The 24,551-nt window shown below is 36.9% G+C and overlaps 3 protein-coding genes across 3 annotated transcripts; 2 read left to right on the forward strand and 1 right to left on the reverse strand.

The window, feature by feature from the left end:
• The first annotated feature begins 13,559 nt into the window (after positions 1 to 13,559).
• LOC125480668 (5-oxoprolinase 1-like) lies at positions 13,560 to 14,362 on the forward strand. Its single transcript, XM_048591695.1, has one exon. It carries the CDS (start codon positions 13,752 to 13,754, stop codon positions 14,064 to 14,066), a length of 315 nt encoding a protein of 104 aa, XP_048447652.1. The 5' UTR covers positions 13,560 to 13,751; the 3' UTR covers positions 14,067 to 14,362.
• Positions 14,363 to 15,186: 824 nt separating this feature from the next.
• On the forward strand, positions 15,187 to 15,714 carry LOC103962824. Its single transcript, XM_009375594.2, has one exon. It carries the CDS (start codon positions 15,187 to 15,189, stop codon positions 15,712 to 15,714), a length of 528 nt encoding a protein of 175 aa, XP_009373869.2.
• A 679-nt stretch (positions 15,715 to 16,393) lies between these two features.
• LOC103962782 (BTB/POZ domain-containing protein At5g17580) lies at positions 16,394 to 18,314 on the reverse strand. The gene has a single exon (XM_048591667.1). It carries the CDS (start codon positions 17,940 to 17,942, stop codon positions 16,482 to 16,484), a length of 1,461 nt encoding a protein of 486 aa, XP_048447624.1. The 5' UTR covers positions 17,943 to 18,314; the 3' UTR covers positions 16,394 to 16,481.
• Positions 18,315 to 24,551: the final 6,237 nt, after the last annotated feature.

Below are 24,551 nucleotides of genomic sequence, written 5' to 3' on the forward strand. Positions count from 1 at the left end.
CTTAAAAAATTAGTTAATTTTTTAGAACAAAATTTTGTGAATTGAAATCTCATTTTATTCTTTTGTTCGATACTCTAATATTGATCTCAATGTTAGTGGTAGTCTTACGAAATACTAGACTCACAACTGAATATATTTAATACTAAACACAAAAATTTTAACTAATCATGTGATAATGTGGTCTATGTATTAGACCAGATTGAGCATGAAAGCGCAAGTTCAAGGGTTCTGTCAGATATCACAAATTGTGATGACCAAACTTCTGTTAGAATGCGTACTCATATGGGACAACTGGCACATTTAAATAGGACATAAATATCTAATGGGATGCTCTCAATTCCTTCCCACAATGGTGAGCTTAGTATATAATTCTATCTATTTATAGATATATTATTAGTTACGAAGAAAATTCTTATACTGAGTGTTGGATACTCATGTAAAAATATCAGAAGAAGAACATGCAAATAGAACCAATCGTCATGTGCGCCAAAGTAGAGAAAGAAGAAACCACAATTGTGCTTATAATGAGAATCGAGGTATCCTAGGTTGCCAATTACCTGCTCCAACCACATGTCCGTACTGCTATGCACGATTGTTTACTTGAGAAACTTTGAATATGTGTTACTTGAAAGGAAGAGTTGCTTTACCCCCAATACAGTCTCCACCAGAAATGGTTGCTCTTTTCTTTGACCAAACAAATGACGGTAGACACTTTAGGTAAAATATTCGAGCTTACAATCACGCATTTGCATTCACTTCAATGGTAGTACATATGGATGAAAGAATAAATATTGGTAGTCGTGGGATTTACACATTTTGTGCTCAAGGTGCATTATATCGTAAGATTGGTGGACTTTTACCAAATGAAGAGAACATACCGCAATTTTTACAAGCTTATATATATGACACTGAGCATGAAGTTGAAAACTGAATGTGTGAAAGTGAAGTTTTAGATAGACTTGTGGTTGAAAAGATACAACAGATGTTGAACAACCATAATCCTTTTGTTCATACATTGCGAAGCCTCGGACAACGCAAAGATTTTCTGAATTGCAAGTTGATCCTAAAAAAGCAACCAATAGTTCGGCGTCAGTATAGTCTACCATCGCATCACAAGTTGCGGCAATTATAATAGATGGAGATAATGTCATAATTGCAAATGGTAAGGATATCGTGCTGGAGACAATTAGTGGAAGACTTTCTCACGTCTGAGACTGTTAGATTTTATGATCCTTTACAATATCTACTATTGCTACCTTATGATACATATAGATGGGATGTTAATAGTCGTGATGATGGTGGAAGAGGAATAACATGTTGCGACTATTATGCATACATATTACAGGTTTGTACCGATAACATAATTTACTTCCCAGTATATATGGATGAATGATGATTTCCATATTAAAAGCAATATATGAAATTTACTTTTGTAGATACGCCATAATAGATCATCACTTTTGCTTCGAGATGGACGTCTCTTACAACAATATGCTGTAGATAACTACGTTCAAATTGAATCACAAAAACTTAGATGGTTGCGTTCTAATCAAGCCACAGTTAGAGCGGATCTCTACAAAGGACTTGAAGGACTCTTTAAATGCAGGTCAACATAATGCAGGTATATATATCGCTTAAGTCATCGTTATTTAGGAATATAACTTTGTTCAAAATGTGTACAATATATATAGCTACTAATTGAAAATAAAAAATTATCAGGTAGCATCGGGTGTAGAATTATTTTACCATCATCATTTGTTGGAAGCTCACATGACATGTAGCAACGATACCAAGATGCAATGACTCTAGTTCAAAGATTCAAAAAGGCAGATCTTTTTATTACCATCACATGTAACCCAAGTTAGGAAGAAATCAAAAGCAAATTATTCGCTGGACAAACACCACAAGATCGTCCTGACTTACTAGAGTATTTTAGGCAAAACTTGAGCAACTAAAAGAAGACATCATTGACAAGGAGGTACTGGGCAATATTGTTGCCTAAGCATACGTTATTGAGTTTCAGAAACATGGTCTTCCACATGTGCATATGTGGGTGACGTTAGATAAAAATAATAAGATCAATAACCCAGATGAGTATGACCGAATTATTAGAGCTGAAATACCAAACGAAGATGTAGAGCCTTAACTTTATAATGTGGTGTTAAATCATATGATTCATGGTCCGTGTGGGATTCATAATCCTCAATCTCCATGTATGAAATGGGAGTTGTAAGAGAAAGTTTCCCAAACCATTTGCACCAATCACTGTTCAAGGGAATGATTCATATCCAATTTATCAAAGGCAAGGAAATCGATTGCCTGTGGCACTTGATCGACAAGGAAACTTAATGGTTGATAATAGTTGGGGCATTCCATATAATCCATGGTTGCTATTAAGATATGATTGTCACATCAATGTTGAAATTTGTGCAAGCATAAAAAGTGTCAAGTACTTATATAAGTATGTTTACAAAGCCTAGATAGAATGACAGTCGGAGGGCAATTAGACCCTAAATATGATGAAATAAAGCAATTTCAGGATGTAAGATGGGTTTGCACACCGGAGGCATTATGGAAGATATTCAAGTTCATTGTTAATCGAATTTACCCATCTGTTGAGCGATTGCAAATACATCTTCCTAATATGCACCAAGTTCAGTTTCGTGCCGACGAGAGTATAACAAATATTCTATATGATGAGAGTACAAGAAAGACAATTTTGAATGAATTTTTCACATTTAATCATGTGGATACTGAAGCGCGACAATATTTATACATGGAGATCCTATCACAATATAGATGGATTCAAGCTCAAAGAAAGTGGCGAGAAGAATGAATGCAAGGTTATTGGGCGAATATATACAGCTTCACTGCTGAAGGCAAAAAAATTTACCTTCAGATTTTTCTTAATCATGTTAGAAGACCAACATCCTTCATAAACTTGAGAACAGTTAATGGGGTTTTGCATCCAACGTATAAGCAAGCAGCAGAACAACGAGGTTTGTTAGAAAGAGATGACAATATTCAACAATGTTTGCTAGAAGCCTCCACAATTTAGATGTTGTTGGCTTTAAGAAGATTATTTGTCACCATATTGGTATATTGTGCACCAATTGGTGTTCGAGGGTTATGGGATGAGTTCTATCCATTTATGATAGAAGATTATGTTTCCACGACTAACATAACTCTCACACTTGCTACCAACAAACTCTTTTGTGAGTTGAACACACTTTTGGTTCAATTTAATAAGAGTATAAACGAGTATGATTTGCCCCAATTGACAAGAGGAATTGAATCAAGTTCAGGAATGACAAGATGTATTGAAGATGAAATATCCATATGTATTCCACAACAAGATCTTGATGCAATCAAACGCTTAAATGATGACCAAAAAAGTGCGTTTAACACAATAATGGGTGCAGTTCAACGATCGGAGAATGCAATTTTTTTGTGGATGGTCTCAGTGGAACTGGAAAAACTTATATCGTGAATTGTTAATAAACTTGAGAAGGTTGGGCACATAGTATTAGCAACAACATCATCTAGAATAGCAGCTACGATCTTGCCAGGTGAGAGGACAGCACATTCTAAATTCAAGATACCACTTAGTCTCGATGCATTCATCGTAAAGATTTTAAAACTCAAACAAAACATGAGATCCATAAATGACTGTGAATTTTCAAAATTTTTACTTCGTGTTGACGGGAATGAAGATGTTATTATGGATGATATGGTAAAACTACCTAAATGCATGGTGATACCATGGGAGAGTGAGCATTCCATTAATCAATTAATTGCCAAAATCTTCCCTGACTTAGAGGATCATATAAATGATGCAACCTACATGGTGGAAAAGTTAGTGGTGACCTCCTACAAATGAATACTTTGATATGTTGAATGAAAAGATAATCAATATGTTTTCAGGTTTAGAAGAGACAATGTATTCATTTGATTCAGTTGAGGATGACTTAAGGAATTTTTATCAGCCAGAGTTCTTGAATTCAATCTCACTTAGTGGTTTGCCTCCACACAAGTTAACTCTAAAAAAAGGTGCTCCAATCATGCTTTTGAAAAATATTGATCCAAAATTAGGATTGTGTACTTGTACAAGATTATTGTGTCGTGGTTCTTACCGAAATTTTATTGATGCTGAAATTCTAACTGGACAATTTGTCGAATCCAGAGTTTTCTTACCAAGAATCCCTCTCAAAAGCACTAATACTGCTAGGCTTCCATTTGAACTTACAAGAAAGCAGTTTTTAGTGAAACTAAGTTTCTCTATCACTATAAACAAATCTCAAGGTCAAACAATACCACATGTAAGCTTTTACCTTCCAAATCATGTCTTCAGTCATGGACAATTATATGTGGCTTTATCGAGGGGGGTCTCAAAGTCAACCACAACCATGTTAGTAAAAAATGGCTTTATAGTAGGCCAACAAGGTGTATTTACATAGAATGTAGTATACAAAGAAGTCTTGCTTCATTCCAGCTAATTATGCTGATTCTTAATAGGTAACAACTTTATTAACAATAACCTTTCAGTATGCATTTCTCACTTATCAATTAACTCTTTTTATTTGATTTTTAATTTCTCACTATCTTTTGTAGATTGGCAATGAAAATTTGAAGCATCAATCAGGAACAAATGGGTGGAAATTGCAAGCATTGATGTCAATATGTAAACTTTCTTTTCAAAAGAAACAGTGCAATATAGACTTTATGGGTATTGTGATTAATGTACATATTGTGATGTAGGTTTTATATTTTGACATTTAAGTTGTTTTGTATTTTGCTACTAGTACTTAATGTTTTCATCTACTCTTTTTTTATTTACATCTACTTACTATTGTTCATGGACTTTAGGTAGGAACTTGCATCCAAAATCCCATGTTGTTTGACAATTGCATGAATAACATTTAAATCATTACTTTACGCAAAGTGAAAACGAAAAACATGACAACTTTTTAGGACGTGCATGGTAAAGAAAAAGTTTCTCTTTGCACAATACATTTAAAATATATCTTGACAATTACAATGAAAAAAAAAATAACACAATACACCTTCAGGGGCTTATAGCGCTCGTGATGCAAAAATGCCTCTCACATGCACATTAGTGCGTGCGGAGAGGCTAGTAAATATATATATATATATATATATATCATAATGTAGAAAACCGTTCCCAAATGAAAAATTCATTACCTGACTATAGAGAAAACCCATTCGAGGATTCTACGATTTTGGGTTCAGTTATGAGGATGATACATCCAATCCTGATCCACCCTATTGTCATCCCTAACTGGAAGTGCTCTTAATAAAAGCTCAAAGGAGACCTCAACAGCCCATAGTCTTTTTACAAAGTGCAATTAGGGTTCGAGAGGAGCCAGTATATTATCCATGTACCTTTCTATTTGGGTGATTAGAAGTCATTTTATTTTTAAGCTTATAATTTTCAATATTTTTTGAATGTCTGTTAACCTTTAAGACCTACTTCAATCTTTGGAGTAAAAATCAAATTTTAAGTTCTAAACTTCCACCAATTTGCTCCAACCTTTGGGGCAAATTTAGCCCAAAATTTCCCCCCTGGGTTAGTGGGCTGACCTAACATATATATGTATTTTGTTTTAGTTTTATATTTATAAATTCATTGAATCCAATGACTAAGACCTAATATGATCAAATCTAATGGTAAAAAAATATCTAACAGTCCAAATTCAAATCCAACGGCTAAAATAATTTAAAAAAAAATAATATCTTCATGTGATTCATATTCTTTCATGGTGTTGGTTTAGTAATTTTTCAATATTTATCGGAATCTAAGTATGTTTAGGTTAAAATATTCATAAAATTAAATTAGGATAGTTTGCATAATTTTTTCTTATAAAAAAGTTATTTTAAGAAAAAAATTATCCTAAATTCATTCTTTAATGATCTCGGGCTAAAAATTTAACCCATAAGGGTTAGAGCAGAAAAAATTGTTTCTGGGTTAAAAATTTTAGGTTTTAACTCAATGGTTGAAGATATACTTTAATGGGATGAATGTTATTGATTTTAATTTTTCGGATTATGAGTCATCTGGATATCTCATTTATAGTTTGACTTTAAAATTTTTATTTTATTTTTTTAAATATGAATCGCCCATCCAATAGATGGATTGGGTTGGCTATATTATTAACCTAATTAAAAATCGACTTACCTGAATGTCAACTATTATTAAACGTATATGTATATTAGATAGATGTATACACAAAATTTCGTATAAAACATGCTTGTTATATATTTTTTCTTTTAATAAATAAAATTCAAATATTATGTAACATGTAGTAATTCGCAACACTAACACACGATTTAAGCATAAGTTACATGAATTTTGGATTATTTGTCTACTCATATTAGGAATAAGAAAAACAAAAGAATAAATCCGACTCGTAGAACTCACCACACCTAACCCGCCAAAGAATTAATGGTTTGGATAAGTTGCTTCGGTCATTTTCTTGGGTGGCAACGGGTTATAAAAATGTCAATCCAAACTTGTTGGATTGGCTTATTGTTTGAAGTCCAATCCAACCACCAACCGACCCGATGCCCACTGTCATGGAGGGTTATCTTGGTGTCTTTTGCATATTTTTAAAACGCTCATCTCTTTTATTATTATTTTTTTTTCTTTCTTAAACGTTCATCTCATGTTTGATCCTTCATCTTCTACACTAACACCCTGGAATTTCAACATGAATGATAAAAATAAAAAATAAATAAATAAACCTCTCCCACACGTTCATAATGCCATTTCAAACAGTCTAACAGTTATCACAAATCACACTCTTAGTCTTAGGGTTGGTTTTTCTTTTTCTTTTCAAAAAAATAATAAATAAATAAATAAATAAATAAAATGCATTACCACGGCAAACGCCAAAGGTTACAAAGAAAGTCCAGACAAAGGGCTAACCTAGGAGAAAAATCAGCAACTCTTATAAATGAAAAGAGTGTAAGAGGATATAAGGAGATAGACGTTGCAACGTAGGTTAAGACATCTTCCCACAAACACCCTAAGTAACACCTTAAATAAAAGGATGGTAAGGCAAGACGTCCTTGTTGAGGATGTGCACGAGCGAAGATGGGGTCTATTCAATGAAAGTTATTCATATACTGATGGAAGCCTTTAGAGTATTGTTGTATAATTGGATTGATTGTTGTTGTCCCATGCTACAATCAGGGAGTCCAACTGTATGAACGATGCGATCAGTGGACACTGATTAGGAAATTTAAGAAGAAAATAATGCATGCCACTTGGAATTGCTTACGATGTGTCGATCAACACATCATGTTCATTAATGAAGGACCTAAAGAGGAAAATCATCAAGCTTTTTGTTTGATCAAGGGAAGATTTTCATAGCGGCCAAAACAAAGGCAAAAAATAGAGAAATCAAACCCAGAGAACGAATGCAGAGCTATGTTCACCGAAATGAATTCTACACATTCGTTAGATTGTCAAAAACTGGGGTTTAGTAGAAGAAAGAAATATACAGTAAATGTTGAACTCTAAAAAATATTAACATTTAATACCATAACCTAGTGGAGGAAACTTTACGGAATCATGTGGAGTGGATTAGTGGTTGGGGATGAATTTCAAACTCGTATTCCACATAGTTTGATTTCTGGTGCTGACGAATCGCATGATAGTGGATAGGTGGAGGCAGAAATGTTTTTACAAGTCTTTCTAGCCCACAAAAATGTGGACTATCGTAGTGAAACTACCAACTGATCCCCTTTTTGAAAAGAAAAATAAAACTAAGTTTGTTTTCAAATAATTCATTTTTTTTATTTATCGGGATTTCAAATAATTTTAAATGTACAAAATCTGCGTGACAAGCTTGGTTACTATGATTGGACAATAAACCCACTTATATAATCTATGTGACAGCTTTGTTATTATGATTGGACAATAAACCAACTTTACATAATTATGTGACAACTTAGTTATTATGTTTGGACTACGAACAAAATAAGTTTGGGCCAGACCCAATGAAGTATAGGGGATGAGGACCGATTCGTAATGCCAAACTTCGGAAATGCTATTATGTTAGGCTTTTCAGCCAAAATGGTCTTTGAGATTTGCATACCATATCACTTTGGTCCCTGAGATTGAAAATCAATAGAAATAGTCCATGAGATTGTCCACCATCCATTATTTTGGTCATTCGGTTAAAATGATTAGAATACGTGGCTCTCTACGAAGAGGTACGTGGCTCTCTACGAAGCGGCAATGTTCTGACATAAGACATCAAAATGATTAGAATACTCACAAAATATGCAGGACTGCCAAACCTGGCTCTGATACCAAACTGACACACCCCGACCTAAATCGAGGTATGCGAGCCATCAAATAAGGGTGACGTAGCCATGTGCGCAGTGCGGAAGTGATAGTCATACAAATATATGGGTAAATAAAAAGCAAACTAGCTACTTTACACTAGGTAAGTATATAAGTACGAGTAAAGGTGTTTAAAATAGTAATGCAAGTGCTCAGAGCATAGGTAACCTAAGTGTAGTCCAGCAGGCTAAGCATTAATTATACAAGACATGAAAGAAATCCCTACATTATTTGAAGTCTGTCAAAACCGCCGTAGAACCCTCGCAAGCCACCAACACGAACTTCTATCTAGAACTTGAAGGGGCGCCAAACAGAAAGTGTGAGTGGGCAAAAACAAAGTTTTTGAAAACATCTTTGCCTTTAAAAATGTAATAACCCCTCATCGTAAAACTCGTATAATTTCCTAGAAAATAATGCTACATACATACATTCACGAAAGCAATGGAAACCAAGTATATGCCATGTCACTATCTCAGCAGTAAATATGTAAGCCAGGTGATATAAATCAATGTAAAAGTGATATGCCAGCCGGAGTCACCTAACGTGATCTATACGGCTGAACCTATTGCTCATCAATCAAACCGGAGTCACCTAGTGTGACCTGTATGGCACTAAACCTGCACACAAGTCAAAACCACCTAATGTGGTATGTACGACAAGCTGGGTGTAAATAAGTACGCTCAAGTGTTACGATCACGTGAAGGCTGTGCGACGAATCACAGGTCACCTACGAGTCAGAACCACCTAATGTGGTCTGTATGACAGGCTGGCACCTGACTTGGATCCAAGCTGAGCATGTGGTGCGGGAGGTGAACGATCACATGAAGGCTAGGCCTTGGCCATAGGCGGAGCACTAACACCGGGGTGCAGGACAATGAGCTCTATGTGCATCAACTCATAATCAATTACCATGCAACCATACCGTCAATATATACTCACCTAAACTTACCTAGGCCTCCGCAGCATCATGCAATATTATGCAAAGCTATACTAATACATATGCTAAAATGTAAAGCAAACATGGCATGGCATTTTAAACGAAATTTTGTTTAAAAATAGTTTCTGGGAAACGCATATACATATACATACATACATACATACATATATATATATATACACACACACCAAAAACCCACTAACTAATATGTAGAAGGGTCGTAACCCCCGGTCTCGCCTGGCTGCGCTCGTCCTCCGGAAACGTCTCACCTATATGTGAAATAACCATTTTAACGTTAATTTTAAGCACATAACCAAAACCGTGTAACAACTTCTCATACGTTGCTCAATTGGGGTATTTGAATATGCCATCGTGGCATACTCAACACCACGAGCATCCCAATATTTTTAGAATAATTTTCAGAAGGCCCAAATGGCCTCACGTGCCTGCTACGAGCAGGCATATGCCTGACACACTGACGGATTCCCTAACGGCATTAGGGAATATTCTGTTAAATATTAGAATATTCCGTTAAAGTTACCTGACACTGTCAATATATTTCGTCAAAGTTAACAGAATATTCTCCCTCCTTCTTTGGTGGTTCACCGGATTCCGGCACCGATCGCCTCTGAGTCATCGATTTCTGGAAAATTTTTGAACCTCAATATCTCCTTCAAAACTTAACCAAAATCAATGAATTTTATATGGATTTGAAGCTCTCAGAGAGTAGAACAAATTCTTACCTATTTGAAGTCCTAAAACCGACAAAAAGTGGTCGAAAAATCTCTGGAAAATTCCGGCTAAACTGGAACTTCCTAAATCCATGTGTTCCGACGTCCAATCCACTTAAAACTTGTTCCAAGTTGCTAGGGAAGGTATAAGAACACCTTTTTAAGTCTCAAAACCAAGTGAATCCTTCGCGATCATGTCGGAGGAAACTGGATCCCTCGCTGGAGCTCAGGTTTCTCGAGTTCGACACGTCTTCCCTTCAAACTAATGGTATGGCTAAACTCGTGAAGTCAAGGGGAGTACGAAAACGTTATCCATAAGTTCGATCTGTGTGTGTGTGATGGTGTTTGAAAGTTAAAGGGTTCGGTCATACAAACGAAGGAAAGATCGAGAGAAAAAGGGGAGGGTGAAGGTACGTATATGTGTGTGGGTGTGTGCGTGTGGTCACGGTTAGGCTTAGATAAAAGGATCTTAAGCCCTGATGGGGCTACAATGTTTAAGGCTCAAGAAAATGAGCCCACTAGAAATAAAACCAACCCAATTTCACTTATTCCTTCGTAACATTTTCGTTACAAACCTAATTCGACCCTAACTTGCGTAAACACGCTTATGACGTCGAGTACAATTTAAACTATATACGTACATCCACATCACCAAGCCAACGAGGGTATAAACGTCACTTACATACACGGGGATAAAATATATACAATAAATTGGGACGGGTCGTCACACCATATATATCGTTTTAGGTTGATATATTTTTGTACATGGCCTTTTTTTAAGGAAGGCAATTTCTTCACCCACGTTTGAGTCGTATGGTTTCTTCTCCCACATTAGAATTCTGTGATCCTCATTTTTGAATTTTGAATGGACTTATCCATTTCAATTAGTGGTTGTTTTCACTATTTTATATTGATATCATGTGAGATAATTAGACGTATTCTCTATTTTTGGAGGTTTGAGGCTGGTACATTCAGATAATTTATTTAAACGTACCAAAATTAGCTTAAGAAATCAAATGTATCTAGCATTTCTGATTCTCTACATGTGATGTGTTCAAGTTGTATTGAGGGTAAAATTAGCAAGCTACCCTTTGATTTAGCCACATACAAATTTGTCAAACCTTTTGATATTGTACACAGTGATGTATGGGGTCATGTCCCATGTCTGTCTATAGAAGGTTTTAAGTACTATGTTACCTTCATAGAACAATGTACTCGATTTTGTTGGATTTTTCCACTTGTCAATAAAGCTGATGTTTGTCCCACATTTATTACCTTCTATCAGTTTGTACTTAATCATTTCTCAGTGTTTATTAAAACACTTCAGAGAGATGGAGGGGGTGAGTATATAGGGAACCAGTTACAAACCTTTCTTGCTGCCAAAGGCATTAGTCACCACTTATCTTGTCCATACACACCAGAACATAATGGTTTAGCTGAGGGTAAACATCGTCACATTATTGAAACTACAATCACTCTTCTCTTCTACAAACATCTCACCTATCTGCACCATTTTGGTCTTTTGCATGTCAAACATCAGTATATCTTGTTAATCGAATGCCATCACAAACTCTGAATCAGAAATCACCATTTGAAATGCTATATGGTTCCGTCCCTGATGTCAGTCACCTCAAAGTCTTTGGTTGCTCTTGTTATCCACTCTTAAGACCTTTAACCTCTACAAAGTTACAACCTAGAACAATTAAGTGCATTTTTATGAGATATGCATCAAAGTACAAGGGCTACCTATGTTATGAAGTCATCAAAAAGAAAGTTTATATTTCTAGGCATGTTTTGTTTGATGAATCTGAATTTCCTTATTCAGTTATTGAATCAATGCACCAAGTCTCCATACATCACAAGTGTCAAAACCAAGTATACAACCATCAATGCCTAATCTTGATAATGTGCTAGTCTCACCATCATCACCATTATCCATTGATCCTAACCTACTACCTTCAACACAATCCATCAATGCAAGTGAACAATCTTCATCTACACATATCCATGTGGCTCCAGAGGTTCCAATTGAGAACTTTATGGTTTCTGAGTTTCAACCTGATAGTATTCAAGCAATGTTATCTATTCCTCCATTGAATTTGCATCCAATGCAACCCAGATCAAAGAGTGGTATTTCCAAAAAGAAGGCATTTCTTGCCACAGTTCAGGAAAGTGGGATTGTGGATCTCTCTACTATTGAACCTACAACATACAAATCTGCATTGAAGTGTAAAGTTTGGGTTGATGCAATGAAAGAAGAATTAGATGCACTTTATACTCAGTCTACATGGAGTCTAGTTCCTCTTCCTGCACAGAAAAGCATTGTGGGTTGTAAATGGGTGTTTAAGATTAAAAAGAATGTTGATGGGTTCATAGGGAGATATAAAGCTCGATTAGTGGCAAAAGGATTCAATCAAAAGGAAGGCACAAATTATGGGGAAACATTCAACCCAGTTGTTAAGCCAACAATTGTGAGGCTTGTGTTGGCTATGGCAGCTCATTTTGTGTGGAATTTGAGACAACTCGATGTTAAGAATGCATTTTTGCATGGAGTACTACAGTAAGAGGTGTATATGACATAACCTCTAGGTTTCAGTGATCCTCAACACTCTGACTATGTTTGCAAACTAACAAGTCTCTATATGGGTTAAAACAGGCCCTCAGAGCCTGGAATGACATGTTTACAAGTTTTTTGCCATCATTTGGTTTCAAAACAACTCATGCAGATCCATCTTTATTTGTGAAACAATTTGGCTCTTCTGTTGTACTATTGATTTACTATGTGGATGACATTATCATTATTGAGAATACTCCAAGTTTGATCAATGATGTGATTGTTACCTTAACAAAGGAGTTTGATATAAAAGATTTAGGTCCTCTGCATTTCTTTTTGGGAATTCAAGTTATTTCACAGAATGATGGTTGGGTTTTATCACAGGAAAAGTATGTTAAGGACTTCCTCACAAAGACTGAAATGCTTGATTCTAAGCCTTGTTCAACCCTTTGTCTGCCTTACAATCGATTAGTTCTTAATGATGGGAAACCTTATAACAATCCAGCATTTCATAGAAGTGTGGTTGATGCTTTGCAGTATCTAACATTCATTAGGCCAGATATAGCCTTTGTCGTGCATCAAGTATGTCAGTTCATGCAAACTCCCATGGAATCTCACTTTAGTGCAGTCAAGAGGATACTCAGATATCTCAAAGGTATTGTCCGTTTGGGTATTAGGTATGTTCAGGAGGATTTGAAATTAATTCAGACACTGTGAGAGCATTTTCTGATGCTGATTGGGTCAGAGACCCTAATGATAGAAGATCTACTACTGGTTTTGAGATATTTTTGGGTTCAAATCTAATCTCGTGGCTTTCTAAGAAGCAGCAAACAGTATCCAGGTCGTCAACTGAGGGCATCATGCAGAGATTGGGGGTATTACTCCTGGAAGCATGCCACATTTTTCCAAGTCTATATGGGAAGAAGGTGTTGCCATAAAAGCGTTCAAGCTTGGGGAAAAGGAAATTTTCGAGAAGAAGGAATCATTCAACTTCTTCGATTCCCCTCTTCTGATGAATTGGCTCAAAAGATCCTAGGAACTCGCAGGATTCAAGATAATTTATCAGATCTTCGAGCTCAAGTAGCTGCGAACCAGAGGGGAATTACCCTTATCAAATAACTTATCAAGCAGTGTGGTTTAGACACTGTTCAGGCTTACATGACCTATGTACAGCTAAATGCAGAAGAAGCAGTGAGAGAAAAGCTTAAATCTATTGCTGCTAGAGTTTTATCTCAGTCGACTAGTTCCGGAGATCAGAGTTCTGTTACTATTGAAGAAGAGCATTACATGGATAATGGGTCTGTTATTCATTTAAAACTTACAATTGATTCTATGAAAGGGGAAGCAAATTTTGATTTCAGTGGAACTAGTCCTGAAGTATATGGGAATTGGAATGCTCCAGAAGCTGTAACAGCTGCAGCAGTTATATGCTGTCTTCACTGCTTGGTGGATGTTGATATTCCTCTAACTTAAGGTTGTTTGGCTCCTGTGAAAATCTGTACTCCACCAGGCTCTTTCCTCTCTCCAAGTGATAAAGCTGCTGTCGTGGGTGGTAACGTTCTCACTTCTCAGAGAATAACTGATGTTGTGCTTACTTTATTTTAGGCTTGTACTTCTTCACAGGGTTGTATGAATAATCTCACTTTTGGGGACAATACATTTGGTTACTATGAAATAATCGGAGGTGGGAGTGGAGCTGGTCCAACTTGGGATGGGACGAGTGGAGTGCAGTGTCATATGACCAATACTCGAATGACTGATCCAGAAATTTTTGAGTAGAGATATCCTGTTCTTTTGCGTAAATTTGGCCTGAGAGAGAACAGCGATGGAGTTGGCTCTTTAATGCTCCAGCAAGCAATGTAAATGTTTTTATTTAACATGTAATGAAATGTCCTATCTAAAAGACTCAGGACCACTTTCATCGAATAAATTTGACATTGTGTGTCACTAGATCATACATTCAGCGATTTTCTTTATCAACTCTTGTGGAGTTTGGAGGTTTGAGTTAGCGAGTGTTGAAGGTCCTAGAAAGTCCAAAAGCAAATAAGACTAGTTCTGTTAATTCAACTAACATAACAAGGCTGAAAGCAGTAGAGAGAATCTCTCTCTCTCTCTCTCTCTCCCACCCCCCCCCCCCCCCCCCCAACACAAAGCATCGCCTTACATAAAATAAAAAGTAATAAGAAATTGTAAATTTACTAAATAAGAGCACAAAAATCGCATCCTATAATTAACTGTACATACTAGAGTACATCATCAATTCATTTCGTCATTTTCGTCGTCGTCATTATATCTTTTAAACTCTTGTTTTGTGCATAAATAAAACTCGTTAGTCAGTTAATAACAATGCATTGCAGTTACAAACCAGCCCCGCTTTCACCGCTATGTTTTGAAACCTTCTCACCACCTGATGTGTCCACCATAATTCCCATCCACCACTTTGTTGGATTCCGGCAACAACTCGACCCAGTCTAACCAAACTAAAAACGAAGAGAGACAATATCCAACACACAAAAACAATCACACAAAACTCAGAAAACATTATCGGTCACGCCGCAGAAGAAAGATCCCGTTCGCTCTTTCTTTACCTTCAATGGAGGAAAGGAAAGGAGATGCTCGAGTCTCTGTCATCTCCGGCCTTTTCTTCATCTGCATTATTGCCGGCGGAGTACTTCTTTTCCTTTACATGCTTCTACCTGAAGAAAAATCCCAACCATGGTTCCCCCCTGCAGGAATGGTGCTTGTGGCTATTCCATGGGCGTTTTGGATCACGACATGCATCTACAGATGTTTTAGGCCCGCTGCTGCCTTGCATACTGGGGACAGCGGTCACTATGCCAAGGCAGGCAGCAGCCGGGCAGCCACCATCCCCACCACAAGCGGCGCATTGACAGCTGGCATTGCATCATCAGCTACAGACTCCCCTGTTCATTCACCTAATGGTGACCGAAGGGTGCAGTTTGCCGCGGTGGTTGTAATGGGGAACGAAGATCAGGGTGGACACGGAGGCCAGAATGGGAAAGACAACCATCATCAAGCCATAGACATGGAACATCATAATGCGATCAATGATTCAGTTGGTTCTAAAGATAGTGAAATGCCGTTGAGATTAATGGTTTGATTTCTTTTTACAACAGCATGGATGTTGCCGAGTAGTATCGATATATATATCTCCGTCCCCCGGCGAATAGACTAGCCTCATTGCAATTGTCGTGGAATGGAATGGAATGGAATTGAGAGATTTTAATTGGCTTCAATCATGGAAAGAATCATATGCAACTATGTATAACTTCCTTCTCTTGCCACGGGGAACGAAAACTCAAGGACAATATTATGTATATGGGGAGGTGAGTTTGGAGTCCATTCTCGGTGTGGCAGTGGTAATGTTGTCTGAAGAACGCAGGAAAACAAATTTTAGAGGTAAATTGGAACCATGTAAAAATGTTTTGCAACAATGATCATATATATGCATATAGTTTGACGCTAGAAAGGGAACTAACAAAAGAGGAAAGGTTTTCTTTGTTGTAACTTGATTTTCTCAAGCTTATTAGTACAATGTAGTTCAGATTGCCCAATTTCTTTTCTGTTTTTCGTGAACCTCGGTGTTCTAGTTGCGTTCTATCTTTCAAGAACACGAACTTCTTTCTGTAATGAAGTTCAAAATCAACTTCTTGATTTGCAGATAACTTAATTCTCTTTCATTATTCATATCAATAAATAACCAGATTATTTGCAAAAGTAGGGTTAGACTAGATAAAGTTGAAGCTGTACTTAGACAAAGCAGAAAAAGGATTTATTTTTTAAGTCGAGGATCAAAGCTGAAAAATAAATCAATGAATTGCTAGATATTTGCCAAAAGAAGTCTTAGATGGAAGAAGAATCTACATGTCACACTCCATGTTTTGGATGCACCTTCTTCTTCTTCTTCTTCTTCAGTTGGCAGTTAGAATTGCCCACGCTGTTGATGCACCCGAACTTCCTCTTCATTTCTCTCCACAAGCTAGTTTTCTCCTTCTTCACCTTGGGGTTGCAGCCATTATCAATCTCTTTCCTCATCTTATAGCACTCTCTTTCAAGCTCCATCACCTTTATGCTCATTTTCTCCATCTCGGATTTCATTTCTCCCTCACCAACATCCAACTTTGCTTCATTCTCCTCCGCAGCCTCCTTTGTTGATCTTTCGTCTGAACCCTGCACCTCGTTGATGATCGTATCCCGCAGCTGCAACTGCCCTGCAAATAACACCTGCACCACCACCCTCAGAGGCAACATTTCATTTTTGGTAGCGTGTTCACATGCTTCGGACGACATCTTTTTGAAATCCAAAACCTGACACACTTCCTCTCGTTCCATCTCTGTCAAGTGCCTGTGCTTCTCTAAATAGATATGAACCGCCCTGTATATTCCATCTGAGGTTCTTTGTATACCCAACGATGCTGCAATCGACATCTCTGCTAATTCAACAAATGTACCTATCTTCAGATCTATGTCACTGGCAATTTCAGCCAAGAATTCTTCAATGAGTTCAGCTACTGCAACTAGCCCGGATACGTCTGAAGAAGTAAAACTTCCATAGAACACTTTCAGTATCCGCCTCAAACACCCAATCTCGTATTGCATTTCCTTGGAATAGCCTTGAGATGGTATCAAGAGGTCTTTGACTGTTGCCCGATCCAGTTGTCTTCCGATTCTGATCTCAATCCCATTTCTACAGTCAGAACTCGCTTCCAAAAGAATAGCGGAACGGAGGATTTCAAACAATAATGTGCATGGAAGTAGTCCAATGTCATGAGGCAACAACCTCTCCACTGCTTCAAGGATTTCCCTTTGATAGTTCATCTTACCTTCCTCTCCGCTGCTAGAGAAAACCCATTTCTTTGTATAGTTACAAAGGGATGCAGCCACATACCGCGATGGAACGCCATGCTTTTTCATTCCAAGGATGACAGGCTCATAGATCCGGAGGGACAGTGTTGTCAAGTCTTCCGATTGCCAATCAAGAACAAAGAGCTTTCTCCTTGCGCTCGGCCTATAGCCTTCTTCGTCATCATCCTCACTATTGTCATCATACTTCATCAAATTCTTGATTGGCTCTCCGAGAAGGCTGGGATTAGCTAGTGCCTTTTGAATGATAGAATCTATACAGGCATCGATTAAACCGAGCTTCACAGACTGTTGGAGGAACTTTTCTGTGGCTCGGAAAGCCTTCACAGTTTCATTCCAGCTCGGGAGGATTCTTTCTTGAAAATAAGAAAGCGCCTTACTTAACAGATTATTTTTGCTGTGGTTTTCAGTCATCTCCAAGTAGTGAGCTACACAAATGAGAGGTACAATATTTTCAGTGGACATCTGAATTTCAAAGCCGTGGTAGAATCTGGCAACAAGCTCAAGAGTGTCCGTGTCAGCAGGGATATTTCTAAGGAAGCAAGAAAGATCATCCTGCGATTTCTGTTTGAGAAATGCAGCAACTTTGGCTGATTTTTCAGCCAGAAGAACCTGCAAACAACGATTATTATTACCCAAGAAAAATTATAGAACATCTGGCCTTCATTCTCTCATAGAAAAGGAGTTCATAAATATGTCGCGGTAAACAAAAACTGCGGTAGAATTACGGTTTTTAGAACACTTACTTTGTCCATGAACGGCGCACCAAGTACGTTGAGTTGCAAATCTGGTGCCAATGTAGGCTTAGACAACCTAAAAAGAAGTAAACGGCAAGGGGAACAAATTGAGTGAAAAATACATATAAATTTCAAATAAAAAATAATTTTATATAAATTCAGCCTTTATTTTACCAGGATGACAAATCTTTGCATTGTCTCTTTGCCATCTTTGGTGATTCCTTTGACTGCAGCGTTTACAGTAGGGAAGTTTCCGACGTTCGACTCTGGCTTTGCAATGACCTCTTCACCAATAAAACTGTATTTCCTTTTGTACCAGCCATACAGAATAAGGTATAACATGAACAGATAGGGTTGTTTCAAATGGCAACGTATATATCCATACTGTAATTTCAAATACTACTGTATGTTCTGTAATTGAAGGTTAGCATGATCCATGTGCAAGAATGACACACGTAAATCGAGAAAAGAAAGAAATTGAAAGGGTTTTTGGCCTGGTGAGAATAGTTCAGCACAAACACATGAACTGTTGATGATAGCTTTTTCAAAAAATTAATAAATTAACTGTAAGGGGCTCGCTTAGTGAGGACAATATGAATTGCAACTCAATTTGTTACTCATTCTCTCACTTTTTGCTCACTGTTCATATGACTCAATGTTACATATGCAAAAAATTTCACGTTCAATAAGAACACAAAAGGAGGTAAAATTTAAGAATTCAAACAACTAAGGCATGCAAAATCCACATTCATTACTCATAATTATGCATTTACTACTACTGAGGATGCAAGTAAAAACGTGATCCAGATAACGTAAAAAAAAAAAAAAATCTATATCAAAATCTGGGACAGTAAATATTTAACATATTCTATAGGTTAAAGAAGGAGAAGAGAGAGGCAGACTTACTGGGAAAAAGTGAGGTGTGAGAGAGTGAGTTACAAATTGAGTTGAAGCTTCTTGTGGTAATATGGACGTTTGAACTCACATACCCAGTTCAGTCAATGACTTGTTGAAATATGGACGTTAGAAATCTGATTTTTCTCCTAAACATGTGGGTTCTGTTAATATCTGAGTATCAGATTTTCATTAGTTTGAAAAATTAAATTAATAAAACAAAATTTGCGGGGTTACATTTGCTTAACAAATTATATGTCGTTGACTGACATGACCCAAATATGAAGTGGATCGGATATCCACTGTTTGGTTTTTTCTCCCCTATAATTTGCTTCCCTTATTCTAAACCTGCCACGTCAGTTATAATCGTCCAATGACAAAAACAATTGGTACACATTGACACATATTTTACAATCGTTTGTCTCCGCGTGTAGATCAACAGATAGACTAACGAATCGATTAACAGACGTTGGAATGGCAGGAAAAATAGTATTTATGTATGAGAGTGAGATCAAAAAAGTTTTAGTAGTAAATTTCCGGATAGTAAAATGGAAAAGGAAATAAACATGAAGTGTGCAGTGGAAGAGAAAGGGTATGTGGAAAATAAAACCACTTTCCAAATGAAAGCTCCCTTGCCGAGTGTGGTGTGAAGTGCGTTAGTTTCTCAAACTTCGTTTTTATGTAACGTGTCGTATTTAAAGAGATCAGGTTTAAAGAAGACTGACTCAAACCTATAGTTTTCATTTTTTTTGTTTGGACCTAAATTTGGGCCATCTGTTGGAGGAGTTTTTTGTGGGTCAGGGGCTCAAATTTTAAACCTTAAGCCTGGAGATGTTCTTACCTAACAATGGTTTTCATTGGCCCTTTGGTAAAAAGATAGAACATGATGTTTCCTTCTATAATTTATGTGTTAAACCCTTCAAGTACTTAGGACTATCACTCAATGGATAAAAGTTACTTTAGGGATAACAGACTGATCTTTTCCAAGGGTTCACATTGACGGGAAGGTTTGGCACCTTGATGTTGGCTCTTTGCCACCTGAGGTTGTAGTATGCTCCAAGTGGATCAACTCCAGTGGTTGGAATAAAACTCAAAATTTGAGTTTTAAACAAACTCAAAGTTTTTCCAATCATTGGACTAAAAAAAGGTTTTGCGTTAAAACTTATTAAGTTTTGGGTTAAAACTTATTTTTGGCCCAAATTAAGCCCAAAAAATTAGCTAAGGTTAGTGGATGTGACCGAGTTGCTGACGTTGTCGACCACTTGCAAAAACACCAACAACTATTTTTTTAATCAGAGGCCCACATACTTGGACCAATGGTTCAACACATGTCCAGGTTCAATTTATTTTTTTAAATCAAATTTATAAGTACATTAAATTCAACGGTTGCGATCGAATATGAGTAAATCTAACAGTAACAAAAAGATTTGACAATCAAAAATTAAATCCTACAACTAAAACAATTAAAAAACATTCTTTCATGTGGTGCATGTGTAAAAATAAGATAGATTTAGTGATTTTTCATTATTTATGTTCGTAAAAATAAATTAACATAATCTACATAAATTTTATTTTCAAAAAAGTTACAAAAAAAAAAAAAAAAAAAAAAACCTAAATTCGTTCTTTAACAATCGTAGGCTGAAATTTTAAGTCAAAATCATTAGAAGAGAAAAACTGTTTTGGGTTAAACCTAAATTTTCCGGGCTAAAAATTTTAATTTTAACCCTAACCAATGAAGTTGGTCTTAGAAGAGTTAAAGTAGTTTGACAATGTTTTGTAATGAGAGGCTAAGAAAAGTAATTTCATAAGTTTATTAAAGAACATCTAAATAATTTGATGTCATTGGCCAATGACACAATCAAACATGAGACTCAATCATTTTGGTTTATGCTTTGCTGCTTGATATCCACTTCATCTCACTAAAACAATAATTGCCCTGTCAATTGGGAAAAGACAATTGTTGCCTTAGTGAATAGTAATTACTTGAATACATCTCTACATATAACATAAATTATGCGGGTAATTGCTACTAAAAAAATTATTTTTTAAATTAATAAAAAAAAAATATTATTATTCCTTTCACCTTTTTCTCTTCTTTCTTTCTTTCTTTCTTCTTCTTTCTTTCTTCCTACTTCTTTTCTCCTATTTTTCTCCGTGGCAATTCTAGCCTCACCTCTCCCTTTTTTTCTCCTCCCCTTCTCGATCCCTCCCTAGATCTTCATTAGCTCCAGATCCCTATTTTCTCCCTCTCCCTCCCTCTTTTTCGTCATCCCACCCCTCCCCTCGAATCCGACTTTATCACCTCCTTCTCCTGCAATTTTCCCATCCTTTTGCGATTCCTCATGCTCCTACAATTCGTCCTTCTCCTCCTGCAATAATTTCTTTTAATATTTTAATGTGGCTGACTTCATGCTAATGTTAGACCACTCGAGCGTTGGGTTTGGTGATTGTGGTCTGATTAAGCAGTCAGACTCTGCTTCCTTTCACTGTAGCCCAACTGATTAGGCTTGGGGTGGAGAGTATTTTGTGAGTTTTAAGGGATTCAATCGCCCAATGACAGGAAATTAGGAGAAGTGGACTTGGTCTAAGAATTGCAGACAAAAATGAAGGTGCAGCCGTGTAGGTGGTGGGATGAAATCCTCTAGGCAAAGAGGGATGGTCAGATCATATCCCTTATAAGAATTTTTGAAATATAAATTACTAAAATTCGCCTAGTTTGTCTAGGCTCTGCTTAAGCGCTAGGCATTAGCGTACATCACGCCACTCGACTAGCGTATAACGTCTTTCAAAACCTTATGGAACTATACTATAAGAAACGATGCTGAAATCCTCCTTCAAATATTCCAATTAGTCCAAATCCTTCATCGAATATTTCAAGTAGTTTAAATCCTCATTTGAATATTCCGATTAGTACAAATTCTTATTCGAATATTCTGGATAGTTCTCAATAAAGTGAGGTCACTTATTTAATGAAGTATTGTCTAATCTTTCAACATATCATGGACTTAGACATCATATGGTTGTCTACATTTTGCGGGACCTTTTAGCCTCTTAAATTTTGCCTCTCTTGAGAAATTTGGTGTGAATTGTAATATATTGGATGATTTACAAAATAGTACAAATGTTCTTATAAGGAGGACTCAGTACTGAGAATACAATATCAAATATCATAGAAATCTACTATTAACCAAATATGGTCTCTAAACAATAGCTATGCAATCTTTTATAGAGATAATCACAATCACAATATCAATTACAACGAATAGCATGATCAAACAAATAATAAAGTATCTCGACAAGTCCCCCTCAAGTTGAAGAGTGAATATCATACACTTTGAACTTGTCAAGTAGTTTTGAGAAAAGTAACCTTTCCCAAGGGCTTTGTAAATAAGTCTGCCAATTGTGAACTTGTTGGCGTAATGCAGTGGAAACCAGCCCAATTTTAAGATGTTGTCGTACAAGATGACACCAACTCAATGTGCTTTGTTTGTTTGTGAAAAACAAAATTCTTGGCGATGTGTAATGCTAATTGGTTGTCACAATATAATTTTGCTGATCCTGGATGCTCCACACCTAAGCATTTGAGAATATATTGAAGCCATTTGAGTTCACAACAAGTATCCGCCATGGCTCGATATTCTGCTTCAGTGGAAGAACACACCACAATGTTCTGCTTCTTTGCTTTTTAGGAAATTAATGAGTTTCCAAGGTTTGTACAACATGTGTGATGTGGAGCAAATAATAATTCCAAAAATTCTCGATACGACAAGTGGACTCTTTCTTGAAGAAAACAAAAATGTCTTCTTTAAATGGGCATGGCCTAATAATATTCTCACACACAGTTCAACATGCCTAGAGGCCTAAGCAGTATACTACGACATCAACAAACTCCCTTACTCATGGCAAAGAGGAAAAGTCAAAGGAATCCTATCTTTCATTCCTAATTGAAGGCCAACTTAAACAACTAAGGAATCCTCATTATATCCAATCAAGGATACTTTTAAGAATATCCCAAGATATTATCTCATGATTAATACTTCATATCCTAAGATATGGGTGACACCTGGTTAATAGGAAGCTACTATATGTAGGGCAGCCACCTCCCTATAAATACTTCATCTACATTAGTTTCTAGTAAGCTTTTGCTACGCAATTAAGCCTAAACACTCTCTTTTAAGATAAATTGACTTAGGCATCGTTGTAGGTATAAACACATCATGACTGAAGACGGCAAACTTTTGCTACCACAAATTGGTGCTTTCATTGAAGCCTGATTTAATGCTCGAAGAACGCTTTCGCAATTACTTTTGGAATTTTCTATCACATAAAATTCCCACACATAGTAGTCACTGAACTGTTTTATAAGTTCTTTGACTAAGTCCCTGGACAAAGGATACGAAGGTGAAAAATTATGAAACCATGACGAGCGACACTTCCTATGTACCTGGGTTTTCACCCATACAGCAGGCCACAGAGCCTTCAAGCTAGAAAAGTTTGAAAAGCATTCAAGTCAATGAATAACGAATATGGCATGAAAAGAACAAAGCATTTGGTTAAATTTCTAGCAAATTGATAAACTTGCACTCACTCAGTCCCCCGAAATCTGACACAAGTAAAACAAAGCAGACTACTTATTAGCAACTTGGATGATCCCTGGCTCTTTAACAGCTACCTAGTCTTCATCAGCTCACACCATTACCACTTCATTTTCAGCGGCTCCAATCTCGGCAGCTTCATCTTCAACTGCTCTATCTAAGTAGTTGAGAAACAAAACTTGAGCAGTTTCTTCCTTTTTGGTAAACAACACAGATGTGGCAACACTAAAAGAAGCAAGCTTTAACATTTCTTTGGTAGCCCAATCCACTTTTTCAAGTGACATACTTTCCTCCCCACTTTTCATAGCGGCAAGTATTTCAGAAACCAATCTAGACTTAGCTATAGATGGACAATTCATTATATGTTCAAACATAAACACTAGGGTAGCAGGGATCTCTTACGCTGAGCACTCTTCTTAGCCAAGACTTCAGTCTATTTCTAAAAACAGTAGAACTCCCATAAGTAGAAGAATGAGTCCTCGAATTATTCTCAACTAAAGGTTTAGCAAGTAGGCAAACCTACCAACAAGGCCATATGTCTTTCTTGCGGTTCCTTGCCGCCAAGGCTCACCTCCACGGCTTCAATGTTGCACCGACCTAGAAGGTAACAAGTATAGCAATTAGTGCAGCCCAACTTCACACAATCATCCAACCTTATGGCCTGTGCCACCCTGCACCTTGACTCCTAGCCATGCCATTCATTCCTCGACCCTGACCGAGCTGGATCTATGATTACTATCAGGTAGCCCTTGTTACCATATCACCCACTTGGGACTCAGCCTACTATAACAACTAGTGCAGCCTAACTTCATACAGTCATCCAGCCTCATGGCCCGCGACACCCTGTA

Source organism: the organism of the source record quoted next, unplaced genomic scaffold (assembly GCF_019419815.1).
Source record: "Pyrus x bretschneideri cultivar Hongxiangsu unplaced genomic scaffold, Pyrus_bretschneideri_v1 Contig35, whole genome shotgun sequence".
In the NCBI taxonomy this organism is placed as follows: Eukaryota; Viridiplantae; Streptophyta; class Magnoliopsida; order Rosales; family Rosaceae; genus Pyrus; species Pyrus x bretschneideri.